Here is a 17,348-nt window from a genome sequence, read left to right as displayed (position 1 = left end):
TGAAAGTAGTGCTAAGCAGGAAATTTAGCTATAAAAGTTTACATTAAAAAATGTGAAAGGTCTCAAATTAACAACCTAACTTTACAACTTAAGAAACTAGAAAAAGAATAACAAACTAAACCTAAAGCTAGCAAAGGAAAGAAAATAATAAAGATTAATTAGAGCAGAAACAAAGGAAATAGAGAATAGGAAAGCAATAGAGGAAGTCAATGAAAGACAGCTGAAAAGATCAACAAAAATGACAAATGTTTAGCTAGATGAACAGAAAAAAAGAGAAGATTCAAATTATTAAAATCAGAAATGAAAGTGGGGACATTACTATCAATTATACAGAAATATAAACTATAAAACAATACTATGAACAATGGTATGCCAACAAATTAGATAACCAAAATGAAATGGATAAATTCCTAGAAATACAAAACTTACCAAGACTGAATCACAAAGAAATAGAAAATCTCAGTACACCTATAACTAGTAAGGAGATTGAATCAGTAACCAAAAAACTCCAAACAAAGAAAAGCCTTGGACATGGTGGCTTCACTGAGGAATTCTACCAAAACATCTCAAACTTTTCCAAAACATTAAAGAGGAGGGAACACTTCCTAACTCATTCCTGGAGGTTAGCATTACCCTAATATCAAAACCAGACAAAGACAATACAAGAAAAGAAAACTAAAGACTAATATTCCTTATAAGCATCAATGCAAAAATCCTCAATAAAATAACAAGTAAACCAAATTCAGCAGCGTATTAAACTATACGCTATAACTATAAACTATAAACCATTTCCAAGTGGGAGTTATAGTTGGAATGTAGGAATAGTTCAACATATGAAAAGAAATCAATGTATTACTCTACATTAATGGAATGAAGGAAAAAAAATATCATCTCAACTGATGCAGAAAAAGCATTTGACAAAACCCAACACCCTTTCATGATAAAAACACTCAACAAACTAGGAATAGAAGGAAACTAACTCAACAAAAGCCATATATAAAAAAGCTACAGTAAACATCATACTCAATAGTGAAAGACTGAAAGCTTTCCAAGATGAGGAACAAGGCAAGGATGTCCACATTCATCACTTCTTTTTTTTTTGGACTATAAGTGCTTTACAATGTTGTGTTAGTTTCTGGTGTACAACATAGTGAATCAGCTATATGTATACATATATCCCCTCCCTCTTGGACCTCCCTCCCACTCCACCCCATTCTCACCCATCCAGGTCATCACAGAGCATGGAGCTGAGCTCCCTGGGCTATACAGCAGGTTCCCACTAGCTATTTTACACATGGTAGTGTATTTATGTCAATCCTAATCTCCCAATTCGTCCCACCCTGCCCTTCCCCCCACCATGTCCACATGTCCATTCTCTACAACTACATTTCTATTTCTGCCCTGGAAATAGGTTCATTTGTACCATTTTTCTGGATTCCACATATATGAGTTAATATACAATATTTGTTTTTCTCTTTCTGACTTACTTCACTCTGTATGACACACTCTAGGTCCACCCACATCTCCAAAAATGACCCAATTTTGTTCCTTTTTACGGCTGAGTAATATTCCATTGTACATAAGTACTACATCTTCTATATCCATTCATCTGTCATTGGACACTTAGGTTGTTTCCATGTCCTGGCTATTGTAAGTAGTGCTGCAATGAACATTGGGGTACGTGTGTCATTTTGAATTATGGTTTTCTCTGGGTATATGCCCAGTAGTGGGATTGCTAGATCATATGGTAGTCCTATATTTAGTTTTTTAAGCCACCTCCATACTGTTCTCCATAGTGGCTGTATCAATTTACATTCCCACCAACAGTGCAAGAGGGTTCCCTTTTCTCCACACCCGCTCCAGCATTTATTGTTTTTAGATTTTTTGATGATGGCCATTCTGACCGGTGTGAGGTGATACCTCATTGTAGTTTTGATTTGCATTTCTCTAATAATTTAGTGACGCTGACCATCTTTTCATGTGCCTCTTGGCCATCTGTATGTCTCCTTTGGAGAAATGACTATTTAAGTCTTCTGCCCAATTTTTGATTGGGTTGTTTGGTTTTTTGATATTGAGCTCCATGAGCTATTTGTATATTTCAGAGATTAATCCTTTGTCCGTTGCTTCGTTTGCAAATATTTTTTCCCATTCTGAGGGTTGTCTTTTCATCTTGTTTATGGTTTCCTTTGCTGTGTAAAAGCTTTTTAAGTTTAATTAGGTCACATTTGTTTATTTTTGTTTTTATATTCATTACTCTAGGACGTGGGTCAAAAAAGATCTTGCTGTGGTTTATGTCAGAGTGTTTTTCCTATGTTTTCCTCTAAGAGTTTTATAGTGTCTGGTCTATTTAGGTCTTTAATCCATTTTGAAAACTTTTGTGTATGGCATTAGGTATGGTGTTCTAATTTCATTCTTTTACATGTAGCTGTCCAGTTTTCCCAGCACCAATTATTGAAGAGGCTGTCTTTTCTCCCTTGTATATTCTTGCCTCCTCTGTCATAGATTAGGTGACCATAGGTGCATGGGTTTATCTCTGGGCTTTCTATCCTGTACCATTGATCTACAGTTCTGTTTTTGTGCCACTACCATACTGTCTTGATTACTGTAGCTTTGTAGTATAGTCTGAAGTTGGAGAGCCTGATTCCTCCAGCTCTGTTTTTCTTTCTCAAGATTGCTTTGGCTATTCAGGGTCTTTTGTGTTTCCATACAAATTGTAAAATTTTTTGATCTAATTCTGTGAAGAAGGTCATTGGTAATGTGATAGGGATTGCACTGAATCTGTAGATTGCTTTGGGTAGTACAGTCATTTTCACAATATTGATTATGCCAATCCAAGAACATAGTATATTTCTCCATCTGTCTGTGTCATCTTTCATTTCTTTCATCAGTGTTTTATAGTTTTCTGTGTAAAGGCCTTTTTATTCCATGTAGAATTGGAAGTTCTCACCAAGCAATTAAGCAAGAAATAGAAATAAAAGGCATCCAAATTGGAAAGGAAGAAGTAAAATTACCTCTATGTGCAGATGATATGATTTTATATGCAGAAAACCCTAAAGAATACACACACACACACACACACAGAAAACTGTTAGAATAAATGAATTCAGCAAAGTAGCAGGATACAAAAATCAACATATAAAAATCAGTACATTTCTACACACTAACAATGAATAACCCAAAAAGGAAATTAACAACTCCATTTACAACAGCATAAAAATGAATAAAAACGGCAGTAAACTTAACCAAGGAAGTGAAAGCCTTGTACGATGAAAACTACAAAACATTGCTCAAAGAAATTAAACAGACATAAATAAATGGGACTATATCCTATGTTCATGGATCATAAGACTTAATATTAAGACATCAATACTAACTAAAGCAATCTACAGATTCAGTGTAATCCCCATCAAAATCCCAATGACATTTTTTGCAGAAATAGAGAACCCATCCTAAAATACATAGGGAATCTCAAGGGACCCTGAATAGCCAATACAATCTTGAAAAAGAAGAAAGAAGCTGGAGAAGTCACACTTCCTGATTTTAAAACTCACTGCAAAGCTATAAAAATCAAAACATAGTGGTACTGGCATATAGACAAATGGAGGAGAATAAAAAGCCCAGATATAATTCCCCACATTTATTGTCAAATGATTTTCAACAAGAGTGCCAAAAATCCAAAGGGGAATGGTCAGTCTCTTCCTCTTCTGGGAAAACTGTAAAACGAATGAAGTTGGATCCTTACTTAAGACCATACACAAAAATTAACTCAAAATGGGGCTTCCCTGGTGGCGCAGTGGTTGAGAGTTCGCCTGCCGATGTGGGGGACACGGGTTCGTGCCCCGGTCCAGGAAGATCCCACATGCTGCGGAGCGGCTGGGCCCGTGAGCCATGGCCACTGAGCCTGCGCGTCTGGAGCCTGTGCTCCACAGCGGGAGAGGCCACAACAGTGAGAGGACCGCGCACCACAAAAAAAAAAAAAAAAAAAAATTAACTCAAAATGGATCAAAGATCTAAATATAAGAGCCAAAACTATAAAACTCTTAGAAGAAAACATAGGGTAAAAGCTTCACAATCCTGGATTTGGCAATGCTTTCATGGATATGACAGGAAAGGTGCAGGCAACAAATGTAAAAACAAATTGGACTTCACAAAAATTTAAAACTTTTGTGCATCAAAACATATTGTCAACAGAGTAAACAGGCAATCCATGGAATGGGAGAAAATATTTGCTAATCATTTGTGATAAGGGATTAATATCCAGAATATATAGAGAATTCCTGAAACTCAACAACAAAAATTCTGATTAAAAAATGGGCAAGGAACTTGCACTTATCTAAAGAATATATAAAAATGCCCATAAACACATGAAAAGATTTCAATATCACTACCCATTAGGTAAATGCAAATCAAAACTACAATGAGATACCACCTCATACCCATTAGGATGGCTACTATCAAAAAAACAGATAGTGAGGATGTTGGTGAGCATGTGGAAAAATTGAAACCCTTGTGCACTGTTGGTAGGAATGTCAAATGGTACACCTGCTGTGAAAAATAGCATGGTGGTTCTTCAAAAATCTAAATGTAGAATTGCCCTTATGATTCAGAAATTCTACTTCTGGGTATATTCAAAAGAATTGAAAGCAGGGTCTTGAAGAGATATTTGTACATCCATGTTCACAGCAGCACTATGCACAATAGCTAAAATGTGGAAGCAACCCAAGTTCCATCAAGAGATGAATGGATAAGCAATATATGGTATATCCATACAGTGGAATATTATTCAGCCTTAAACAGGAAGGAAATGTTTACATATGCTACAACATGGATGAACTTTAAGGACATTAGCTAATCTCAAAAAAACAAATGCTGTATGATTCCACTTATACAGAAAGTAGAATGGTGGTTGCCAGGGTCTTGGGGGGATGGTGAGTTATTGTTTAACGGGTATAACGTTTCAGCTTTACAAGATGAAAAGAGTTCTGTGTGCGTCTACAGATAGAGCTAGGATACTTATATCTGCCTGTCTACTGAAAGCCCTCAAACAGTGACTGACTCAGTATCCCTAGAATACAGATTATGATCTTGAAATCCTATTTCCTTCTTTAAAAAAACAGAGTTTCTTGAAGAAATGATGATTTCAGATTTGGGACAGAATTGATTTAAGATATCAGACAACAAGGAAGCTATTAAAGACTAGTAGGGTCATATCAAAAGGATAGGCTTGAATAGGCTCCCCCCAGCCAAAGATGAGACCACATGAGCTTTGATAATAATAATTGCAATGAACTGAAACACGTAAAATGTTTAAATTCATGACCTCATATTGATATTAGATTTTTAAAAAGAATTGTCTCAAAAACAAAACAAAAAAGAATTGTCTTCAGAAGATAAAAAATCGATTCACTTTCTCAAAAATTGGTAAATAAATGGAAAGAATCAAACACTTATGCTGCCTTTCCTAAAGGAATTGTACTGCTGCATATTCAAATGATAGATAAAGGACTAATATTCCAACTAATAAGTAAAAAAGCCACGATAGAATACCACTATTTTGCAACCTTCAATGAACAGATATAGGCATCAAGTACAAACAGGTGCTGAAAACACAAAGAGAAACAATGCGACATTCCACACCTCCTATGGTCTTGGCAAACACCACCTAGAGAATTACCAAAGGGATTGAATCTGAGTCTGATCCAGTCTTGGATCCAGCTACTAATATACAGGAATTACCCAGGGCAGAGAAACATAATTAACTGTACATGAGTGTGCAATCTGCAAAATCCAGACTGTAGGGTATACACGTCAAATGACCCAAGTTCTTCATCAGATAAATTGTAAGAAAAGAAAGGAATAGGGAGAAAACCTACAGATTAAAAGAGATTTTTTTAAAAATGTAATGACAAGACTACATTATAGTGCTGAAGAATACAGATTTATGAAAAAACTTTTTTTAACACAAGGAAGCAATTACTATAAAAGTCAGAAGAATGGCTACTAATGGGAGTACACAAGTAGTTGTAATTGGGATGGAGCGAAGTTTTAACACAGCTAGCACGGTTCTTCACCCTGACCTAGGTGGTATCGTCTTTCAGTAATTCATTAAGCTACACATTTTTATGTATGTTCTTTTGTTTGACTTCATAATAAAAATTCATTTTTTAATAAAAAGATTTTGTTAAATAACAATAAAAGCAAAAGGAAAGGAAATACTAACTAAAAGAAGGCTGGTATAGCCAGAATGCCTAGGTTTGAATCATGGATTCTGCCACGCAACCAAGAAAGTACTAATCTCTGTGCCTCAATATCCTTATCATAAAATGAAGATAATAAAAGTACTTAGCTCATAGGTTCTTGTGAAGATTAGGAAAGTTAATATAGAAAGGACAAATAGAACAGTGCCTGGCACACAGAAGTGGTGATCAGAGTTGGTGACCAGCTATCTGTGTTATCTTAAAAAGTTATTTAACCATTCTGGGCTTCAGTTTCCTTAATTGAGTTTAAAAAATCTGATAGGAGGGACTTCCCTGACAGTCCAGTGGTTAAGCCTCTGAACTTCCAATGCAGGGGCATAGGTTCGATCCCTGGTTGGGGAACTAAGATTCCCACATGCTGTGGTGGGGTGTGGCCAAAAAAAAAAAAAAATACAGTATCTGATAGGATTATGAGGAGGTCAAAATATACATATAGTATTCCACAATTAGCAGATCCTTTCCAGTCTCTCAACATCCAGAGAGAGTTATCTGTCACATCAGACATACCTCAGTCATAGCACAGTCCTCTTGCACTTTTCACCTGGTCATTCAAGTTGATCTCAATGAAATGATCACTCAGTGACTCTCATATCTGAAACTGGATCTTCATCTAAGTTTCAAAAAGATAAAGAGACCCAAATCTTAAAAAGTTCATCTCCTAGTAAGAATGGTCATGTGTTATTCCCAGAACAGGCATCTGTCTTACTGGTGGTAACCACTAAACAGAAGCTGGAACAACTGAATTAGCTAATGGACTCCGATGCTCACCACCACATGCCTTCACCATTGTCTTCTTTCCCCTTATCTTTCCTGTCCCCGCTCTGTTGAAACATTTACCTGGGAGTCCAATTCTATCATCATCTAGCATCAATTCTGATTCTGGCTTCAAAGGTAGAATGTGGGAAGCAGTCAGCCTTGAGAGCAAGCTGCAGACATACAATGCATGCCGCCGCTGCTCGAAGGGACTGTGCCTACTTGTTCCCCTCCTTGTTCCATTCCATGGGAGATAAATCACCAGGGCCCAGAGATCAGAAAGAATGTAAAATGAGACAAGCAAAGCTGTCTCCCCCCTGCACGTGCAGGTTATTTTTGATGCTTCTGGGTTTATGGGTTTTCTCCCAGGGGAGTTAACCTTGAGCCGAGACAGTCTGTAGATAATGTAAACCACCATCTGGCAGCCTTCCTTTTTCTAGTCTAGATAATCTGCCACTGTAGCATAATAAAATTTGCCTTGCAACCATCAGTTGTCTTGGTCCTTCTGACCCCATCCGTCGGTGCTACTGCAGTTCCTTACCCCTTCCCTTCTGACCCTGGGCGGTGAAATCCTCTTTCTCTGGCTGGTCTGCGGCAGTAGAATAATTCTCACAGGCAGGCGTACTCTCAGACGATACCACTGAACACAAAAAGCAAAGGCAGGGAGAACAACTTTCACAATTTCACCTGTGACCAAGCCCTCCTTTTCAGAAGTCCATACTGTGAAATTAATGTGCCAATAGTTTGCAGCTGCCTTTACCCCACTACAAGCTGTAACAGGACATAGGTCTGGAACTCTGAGTCAGAAGAGACCCAATGCTTCCCAAAGCCAAAGCAGAAGGTGCAGCTTGCTTTAATCAGTGTCATAACACACCTAAAGTAAGACTGTGAGAATAGGAGTTGCAGGGTTGGAGTTCATTTGTACACAGCATAGAAAGCCAAGTGCATAGAAGCAAAACACATTTCTATCTCCTTGCACTGAGATCTCCCAAGAGTCCTTTGGTAACTTGCCCTTTATAGGTCTGAAGCCCCTGTAACATGCACCATAAATTAAAATGTAATTATTTTTCACTACTTTGGGGGGGGGAACTGTAAATAAAGCATGGCCAGTAGCTGTTCTTTCTCAAGTGAGTCACATCAAAATGTGCAATTAGCTTTCTCAAAAGTACGTATTTCACTTTACTGCAATAAATGGAACATCCAATGCTTTCAAAGTCTCTATTGTCTATTAAATGCAAAAGCTCTATTCCAAAAATATGCCAACATGCTGTTTAACGTTCCTAAAAATAACTGAATCTACCGCAAATAAGGAAACGGAATTAGTACTGGATCTCATCTCAACCAAATCATTCTGCCCCGCGAGAGGTTACATAAAGGGTCAGAACACGCCTCCAAGCAGAAGCTGCGGGCAAAACCCTAGTCAGCCACCTCTTCCCCAAAGTGGGGCGGGGAAGGCCCGGGTCTACTTGGCAATACCAAAAGTAAAACAACACAACACAACAAAACCTCATACAGAGGACTGAAACCAACAGAGGTAATGCGTGCCCAGTGTTTAACATTATCACGGTTAGAAAATAAAGTGGTACAAAAACCTGTTTGGTCTGCGTGTTACGGGTCTCTTAGCCTTGCAATATTTTCACCTCATTGATTTTCTTAATAAAATCAAATTAGGCTTCGCATAAAGAGGCCCCTCCGATTCTGAAATGGTCCTAATAAACCGGAGAAGGAGATACCTACTCTACCCGTCCGCGGAGCCCCCACCTTTTGCTACGGGCCTTCACTAGCCAAGCGACCTTCTCAGACACCTTGACAACTGCAAAGCGGAGCGGGTCGGCCCTAGTGGACGCTTGGGAACGGAGTAACTACAACCTATCCAGAATCCAGGCTGCGCCGGCAATCATTCCACGCTTCACACTCACTGCCTCATCTAACCTTCTCAACCACCATATAAGGCAAGAATTACCAGCTGTGTCCTACAAATGAAGAAACTGAGGCGCCGAGACGTTAAATGGGAAGCCAAAGATCACAAAGGGTGGGAAGCCAGACTTGAACCAGGTTTCTCAGGTCACCCCGCTCCCCCCGGCCTTTACACTGGGATTTTCATTGCTCCTCTCTGGGAACCCCAGCAAGGGTCAGTCTGACCACTCGCAGGGCGCAGGTGTGGTCAGTTCCCGGGATTCCTCAGGCAGGGGCTCCAGCCGCCGCTTCTGTAAACCCCAAGAGCCGCTCACCTTACTCAGTCGCCGCCGCTCACCAGCAGCGCGCCCAGCCCCGCCGGCTCAGCGGCCTCCGGCCCCGCCTCTGCGACCGTTACCACGCCGTGGGAGGCCGGCCAATCGAGCCCGAGCGCGTCGAGAGGCCTACCTCTGCTCTGGCTTAAACGCCGGAGCGATTTTCTCGGACCGCCCGGGAAGGCTGGGCCTGCCCCGCGCCCTCTGGTTGGCTCCGCTTCTGCGGGTGGGGCCTAACTTTGACTTAGACCTGTGTGTGCCGGGCCGGCTTTGTCGTCTGCGCCTGCGCACTTCCATTGCAGCTGAAAATAGGCTCTGGCTCAAGTTGTCTCTCTCACTTACCTGGATCACACACGCACGCGCGCGCACGCGCGCGCACGCACACGCACACACACACACACACACACACACACACACACACACACACACACACACACACACACACACACACACACACACACACACACACACACACACACACACACACACACACACACACACGTCGTGTCTGCTAGCTCCTGCGGGTCACGTCAGCGTGTTCTCTATGTTCAGGACCTGGCTGAGCGGTGCAGCGCCTGGCATTTGGAGGACGCAAATAAGTGTTTGTTGATGACGTTTTACCCTCCCATTAAACATTTTCCAAATCTCCACGAAGTGTCAGGCCATACATCGAGCTCCAAAAATGCAAAAGTGTCTGGCTGGAGATGTTCAAAATCTAGTTAGGGAGATAGGTATACACCCTGAAATTAAGGTGTAGTGTGATAGGCATGATCAGAGAAAGGTGTCTAGGGCACAGAAGGGAAAGAAAAGGAGGATTTACCTAGGTCCCTGAAGTCTTCCTCGACCAGTGCGTCTCAACCCTGGCTGCACATTAGAATCACCTGGGGAGCTTTGGAAACAATGTTCAGACCCCAAGTTAAGTATATCAGAATCTGCTGGGTAGGACCCAGGCATTGGTAGTTTGTAAAGCTCCCCAGGTGATTCCAATGTGCAGCCAAGGTAGAGAACTACAAACCTAGAGAGATGCATAAGAAGAATGATTCTGAACGGTGAAGAGTTCCCCAGCAATACAGATAGGAAAGGCAGAAATGCGTGGAGGGAGAGGGGGTTCAAGGACCTGCTGTTCTTTATGTCTCAGCACAGAAAGAATTCATTGAGAGGCAAAGTGATAGATCAGAAGTGTTTTATTAGAGTAGGACGCTTGCGAGGCTTACAAGCTGGTGGGCAAGGGAATGCCGCTCCGAGAACTTAGTGGGCTACAGTTTTATAATCAAAGAAAAAGAAGACCACCTTCTTCCTCATTCTTGAGTAGATATCAAGCTTCCATCATCAGTTCCACCTCCACATCAGGTGGAGGAGTTTTCTTGTCCCCACATGGTTGAACTGGGACTGTCATGGTGCAATGGAAATGAGCAAAAAGGCAGTAACATATACTAAAATATGATAAATCATCTCGGGTTTCAGTATAATGTCACCTTTTCCTTATATTTTTGTTTTTAGTGTGCACAGAGAAGCATGTCCTAGGAATCATTAATTTACTGACCTCACTGGGCAGGATGTGTGTCTCATGCCACCACTGTTTTGTTTTGGGGCAAGTCATGCTTCTGTTGCATGCATGGTTTTGTTGCTAAGCAAGCCTGCTTTCTTGAGTGATCATTAACTTACAGGGGTCTCCCATACTTTTTCCTTACAATTCCCTAGTGGAGTTAACTATTTAATCACCTACTTTGGCCGTTTACTCTGTCCCTATCAGTATTTAGAGAAAACTTCATGTGCAAATTAAGATAATAACTCCAAAGCACGTTATTATAATGCCTAGTTCACAAGTTCTCAGTAAACCTTACTTTTTTTTTTATCTTTCTGTAATTAAACCTAGACTTCTTTGGTACAGCTCATATCTGCCCTCCCCAAAAACCTAACTCCCAAAGCATTGGCCAATATAATGGGCTTCCTGAGGAAGCTGAGGAGCATGTTGAATCATTGGAGAATCAGAGAAGGAAGGCCTTTAGCAGGTGTGCTAAGGAGCTGGGACTTTGTACTGGAGGCGATGGGGAACCATAGATGAGTTTTCAAAAGGAGTATAAAATGAAAAGGCTTTTGTTTGGGTCTTTTCAAGCCTAACTTTCTTGCATCCTGATATATAAGTAAAAACTGTAAAAAAAAAAACCAAAAAAAAGGCGGGGGGAGGGCTCCACAGTGTACAAATATGATCAGTGTTCTTTCTCTCCACAAAAGGAAATCATCTCAATCCTCTCTGTATCACCTTAATAAATTCAGAATCTACAAATAGGGCCCCTTCCCACCTTTTTCAAAAACTTATAGCAGGTTAAGCGATCCAAAAATTCCCAAAGGAAAATCCAGCTGTGACACACCTGAAGGGAAGGCCTGGTGGCCTTTGTCATTGCATCTGATAGCCACACGATGTCACTGTTCGCAACCTGTACTTTCCAATTGGTCAAATGATGCAAGTCTGTAGCACAGCAGGTCCCACAAAGGCCAACAGGGATCTCCCACGGAGGGCATGGTGTCTCTCACAAGGAGGTCTCAGGGTCACAGCTTTTAGGGTTCAACTTTCAGGCCCATACTCAGCCTTCTTCCAGGCAGCTGGAGCCACTATGAGTTTGATCTCTGTGTCTGTCTGCCCCATGCAAACATGTCCTCACCCCACCGCCACCCCCTGCCCTTTCCATACTTAGCTATTCACACTAGCCTGGTTGGCAGATTTTCATTTTTAACACTTGGAACACAAACAGTCTCACTGCTTGACTTTTCCAGGGTAATATGGTGACTTACCCACTTTTCTGAGTGTAGCTGCCCTAATTATAGCTAGGAGGCCAAACATCATTGGTCAATTAGGATTATTTGCCTGCAAATAGAATACAAAATCTGATTTTAAAAAAAAATCTGATTCAAACTGTCTTCTTAAGCAATAAGGAAATTGATTATCTCACATAACAGGAAGTCCAGGGGCAAGATAGACTTTGGACTTGTTTGATGCAGTGGTTCAACAAGTTACCAAGACAAGTTATTGGAAAGTACAGGATATCAAGTTTACCAAGTTACCAAGGAAAAGTTTACCCTCTGGGGTGGGTGCTCCTTGAGTCACATGGATTACAAGAAGGAAACATGGCTACTTGGGTAAAATTGGAGTTCTGTAAGGATCAAGAGGAAAATGGACGCTAGACGGATGATCACCAGTATCCTTCACAATCTTCAAAGCAAAAAAGGCTGTTTATTCTCTAATTCCTAACAATAGAACCTCTCTCCCATCACTCCTGGATTTTGTATGTAGCAAGGGGAGGGGAGGAAGCTCTAGAGCACTGTCCTCCAAAGGAATCCCTTCTTCTGAACCCCTAAGGCTTTTCTAGCATCTCTCTGCCAGAAAAGGAAAGGGCCCTGCACACAAGTTCAGCCTTTAGGTCAGCATCCTGCTGCACTGGTCTCAAGAGTCTTCTGTGGACCTCATCTACCCACCAGGATTCTAATGGTTCTAACACTCATTTAACATTCGTTCATTTACAAAAACTTATTAAGCACCTGTTACGTACCACGGATTGAACTAGATACGTTCTACGGTGGTGAGTAAACCCACCCTCATGGAGCTTACAGTATAGTTGGCAAGAGAAATATGGAATACAAATAAGCATATAATTATAATAATTGTTATGAAGGAAGAGAATAGGGTTACATACAGGAGACCTCCCTGAGGAGGTGACATTTAAGCTGAGATCCAAAGCCTATCTTCATTTCGTCGTACTGCTTTCCTCTGTGTTTTGACTTCCCAGTATAATTTTTTTAAGGTTTTATGTATGTATGTATTTAATATGGCTGCATCGGGTCTTAGTTGCAACACGTGGGATCTTTGTTGCCGTGTGCATGATCTTTGTTGCAGCATGAGGGATATTTTAGTTGCGGCTTGTGAACTCTTAGTTGCGGCATGTGGGATCTAGTTCCCTGACCAGGGATCAAACCCGGGCTCCTTGATTGGGAGCGCAGAGTCTTAGCCACTGGACCATCAGGGAAGTCCCCCGCAGTGTAATTTATAGCCTACATTAGCAATTAAAATAGATCTATTTCTAAATTTCTAAACTGATTCTCAAATTTTCTCCTGAGTATAGAACTATCAGGTGCCTCCCCACAATAAGAAGTATAGCAAATATGAATGGCATTTGGTGAAGAATTCTTGCAGATTCTTCGACTCACAAGTCTTTTAGACTTAGAATCCTTTATTACACTAATACATTTGCTCTGCCTCCCCTGGGGAGGTATGATCTATGGGGACATGGATCATACCTCACTAATCTTTTTCCAGTACCTAGCTTAGTCCCTGGCACATAGTAGGTGCTCAATACAGTGTTGAACTATATTGTTAAATCTGAGTCAGATTTATACAGCAGCATTCACCTTCAGTAGCCATTTTCCAGTATGAAAGACAATAAGCAAACAGCTCAGGTAAATATATTAATAACAAATGCTTAAGAATCCATACAGCATAACAACAGTTAAATGAATTGAGCCCTTACAATGTGTCAGGCTCTGGGCTAAGCACTTTCATTTTCTAACTTGTTGACGCTTCACAACTTTAATGTAAGTACCGTTATTATCTTTGTTTTACAAATGATCAAATTAGAAAATAGAAGTTTAGAGAAATGACTTGCTAAGGTCACACTGCTAGTATGTGGCTGAGCCAGGATCCAGGATCTGAAACCAGCATTCAGGCTCCATGAACCAATGGGCATCTGCTCTACTGTAAGATTGGTGTAGGCACTTATTCCAACTTGCAATTATTTCACCTGTCTCTGTATTAGTTATCTATTGATGCATAACAAATTACCCCTACTCATAGCAGCTTAAGCCAAACATTTATTACCTGGAAGTTTCTGTGGGTCAGGAATACAGGAGTAGGCTAACTGCATGGTCTGGACAGACTCTTTCGTGATGGTGCACTCAACGGGTTGGCCCGGGGCTAGAGTCATCTCAAGGTTCAAGCGGACTGAAGGATCCATTTCCAAGCTCACTCACGTGGTTGCTGGCTGGCCTTAGTTCATTCCTTGTCAAGTGGACCTCTCCACAGGCTGCCCGAGTGTCCACATACATAGCAGCTTCCCACAGAGGAAGTGATGAAGAGAATGTGTGAGCACCTAAGACGGAAGCTGAAGTATTTTTTATAACCTGATCTTGGGTGTGATATAGCATCACTTCTGCTGTATGCTACTGATTGCACAAACCAACCTTGCTAACACTTGGACAAGGGCTATACAAGGATGTGGATACTAGGAAGTAGGGAGCTCTGGGAGCCATCGTGGAGGCAACCTACCTCGTTGCATCCGTTTGCTAATTTTTGTGACTGTCTTCTCCACTAGAATGTAAACTTCACGGGTGGGGAAAAGCCATCAGTGATTCTCGTTGTCATATCCCCTCACACGCTGCCTGCCATATAAGAGATTGTCAATGAATAGTGAATAAATGTGATGATGGTGATACTGTTACTGAATTAAGTTGTATGGACCCTACTCAGGCCATAGCCCGGCCAAGGCTCTCTGCCTTGTCAGGGGAGGGTTCTTTTTCCATTTGGGTTCGAGTGAATAATGAAACAGAAGCTGAGATGAACACAGCACAGGCTTTATTCAGTGCCCAAAGAATAGAGAAGCGGGGAACTAAGTTCACAGATCATCTTCTCACCCACCTGGCAAGAGGGCTTTAATGTTAAAGAGTACTGTAGGGCTTCCCTGGTGGCACAGTGGTTGGGAGTCCGCCTGCCAATGCAGGGGACACGGGTTCGTGCCCCGGTCCGGGAAGATCCCACATGCCGCGGAGCGGCTGGGCCCGTGAGCCGTGGTGGCCGCTGAGCCTGCAGGTCCGGTGCTCCGCAACAGGAGAGGCCAAAAAAAAAAAAAAAGTACTGTAAAGACAAAGGGAGGAGGAGTGAGGCTAATGATAGGGGGGCATATGCGTAAGTCTACCAGGGAAGGGGCAGGGCTTTTTCCAAAGGAGTGGCATACCACCCGTTTTGATCCTTTTTGTTCTATAAAGTCCAGCCCTGGTGGCTGGTAGGGTGTATCATTTAATATGCTAAGGTAGTTAAATCAACATATAATGAGACTCAGGGTCTGTTGTAGGTCAGATTCATCACCATCTTGGTCCCAGCTGGTTCCCTCTGTTTTTTTTGTTTATAGATTCCTTTCTTATCTCTGGACCCTTTAACTTAAAGATTTAGGTAAACTCGTGCTAAAGGTGGGGGGTTGAAGGGTTGTGAGCAGAGACCAGGATCAGCTCTGGCAACAACAGGAATTCCAAAGGGTGGCTTCCTATAATCCCGTCCCGCTCTCACACAAATTCCCAGTTGCCATGCATGGTACCATGTAAATACTTTTTTAAGGCAGAACTATATCATGCCCTAAAACATGTACTCATGTATATAATTTCTATATAACTATAGAAGGTGGACTTGGAAGCAAACACACCAAATCCATGAGAACGTTGGCCTTTGGGGAGGAGAAGAAAGTAATGGTGCTGTGGGTGAAAGTCAGGTAGGGCTTTATCTTCTACTGGGATTTTTTTTATTGAGCCAATATTTAACGATGGTCAATTCTGGGTGGTGGGAATATGGGTATTTTTCTCTGTACTTTTCCATATTTTTAAAATTTCTCAAAATAAACTAGATATAGATTTCTAGTCTTAAGCAATTGGAACATGTGCCTTGGAATGATCCTTAGGCACTTAAAAAGTGCCTTCCTTTGGCTCTTTGCTCTAATTAAGGGTGTATCTACAAACCCCGCTCTCCAGATGACTCAGACCAAAACCTATTTCCTCCTGAAATTGTCAAACTTTTCTGGTTTGAAGTTCTACAAAATCACCTTGGTTCGCTGCTTCTCCACTTTCTGTGTTTTGTGTAGATAGAGCCAGAGCCTCCATGGGCTGAAGGAGAGAGACCCAAGCAGCAGCAGCAGCCTGGCTGGCAACAGGAGGCTGTGGTTCCTGGCACTGGTGCTGACATACAATCCTCTGAGGCCAGAGTCCTGGACCCCGGGCCCGTTTGAAAAGCACTGGTGCCTCTTCCTTTTACACACAGACAACAGTCACGCTGGACCAACACTGGAAGGGTGCATGGAAAGTTTTAAACCTGTAGGTATCAGATTATGCAACTTTTCCCTTTTTTTGTTTTTGTTTTTTTGTGGTACACGGGCCTCTCACTGCTGTGGCCTCTCCTGTTGCGGAGCACAGGCTCCGGAGGCGCAGGCTCAGCGGCCATGGCTCACGGGCCCAGCTGCTCCGTGGCATGTGGGATCTTCCCGGACCGGGGCACGAACCCGTGTCCCAAACCCGTGTCCCCTGCATTGGCAGGCGGACTCTTAACCACTGCGCCACCAGGGAAGCCCTTTCCCTTTTATTTTGATGTCCATTCATGCTGTTTAAGTAGTAAGTTCAGAAAATCAGTCAATCCATTAACAATTTCCTTTTCCAATGGAGGCCCGACGAAAACATGGACTATTGTGAATGAAAGCACTTTTAGCTGCTGTCTTAACATAAATCACTGACGTCCATGGGCAGGTTGGTGAGAGGCAGCTTAAGAGGTTAGAGCAACATTTAGGTACTTCTTGGGTAACAAGAAGACACTCTGAGAGTGGAAATAAAGTCAAAAGCAGGATCAGCCAGATGAGTACGTTTCACACTCAGTTCAATACCTTTCACAGTATTTTGTTCAGACTTTATTTCTTTCCATGACAATCCTGTTTGATAACAAGCGACTATTCCTATCTCCAGTGTCCTGGACCCAGGGAATGAGTAGGTAGAAAATGCAGCCCAAACTGGTGTGTTCCTTAATTCCAGGTATCCCAGAACCTATACCCAAGGAAGAAACAGTGGCACAGAAGAAGCCAGTGGAGAAATCTGACTGCCTCGCCTATTCTGGGGACAGACTTGGGTACACTTCACGAGTGGGCTGACCCCCACGACATTCTGGGGCCCCTGGGAAGAGGGGCTCCCCAGGCCTCTAAGACAGGACCTATATTTCTGTTCATGCACAATTAATACTTTTCTAATAACAGGCCTTGTTAATATGAACTTTTCAAATCCCACAGGCCTGGCTCCACAACTTCTGAAGGGC

At 41.9% G+C, this 17,348-nt stretch overlaps 1 protein-coding gene across 3 annotated transcripts in view; it reads right to left on the bottom strand.

Moving 5' to 3' along the window:
- CEP70 (centrosomal protein 70) overlaps positions 1-9,316 on the bottom strand; it is an 80,392-nt gene extending 71,076 nt beyond the window's left edge. For all 3 annotated transcript variants that reach the window (XM_082654108.1, XM_082654109.1, XM_082654111.1), the window contains exons 1-3: positions 9,242-9,316; positions 7,552-7,650; positions 6,765-6,867 (exon numbers count right to left, since the gene is read on the bottom strand). In XM_082654108.1, the coding sequence (XP_082510234.1) occupies positions 6,765-6,773 (9 nt within the window). In that variant the 5' untranslated portion in view covers positions 6,774-6,867; positions 7,552-7,650; positions 9,242-9,316. The remainder of the gene's footprint in view (positions 1-6,764; positions 6,868-7,551; positions 7,651-9,241) is intronic.
- Between the last annotated feature and the right edge of the window lie 8,032 nt (positions 9,317-17,348).

The sequence above is a fragment of the Grampus griseus genome (assembly GCF_964374135.1).
Source record: "Grampus griseus genome assembly, chromosome: 5".
NCBI classification, from domain to species: domain Eukaryota; kingdom Metazoa; phylum Chordata; class Mammalia; order Artiodactyla; family Delphinidae; genus Grampus; species Grampus griseus.
Note: the sequence above shows the minus strand (reverse complement) of the source record. Positions and strands in the feature narration are given on the sequence as shown.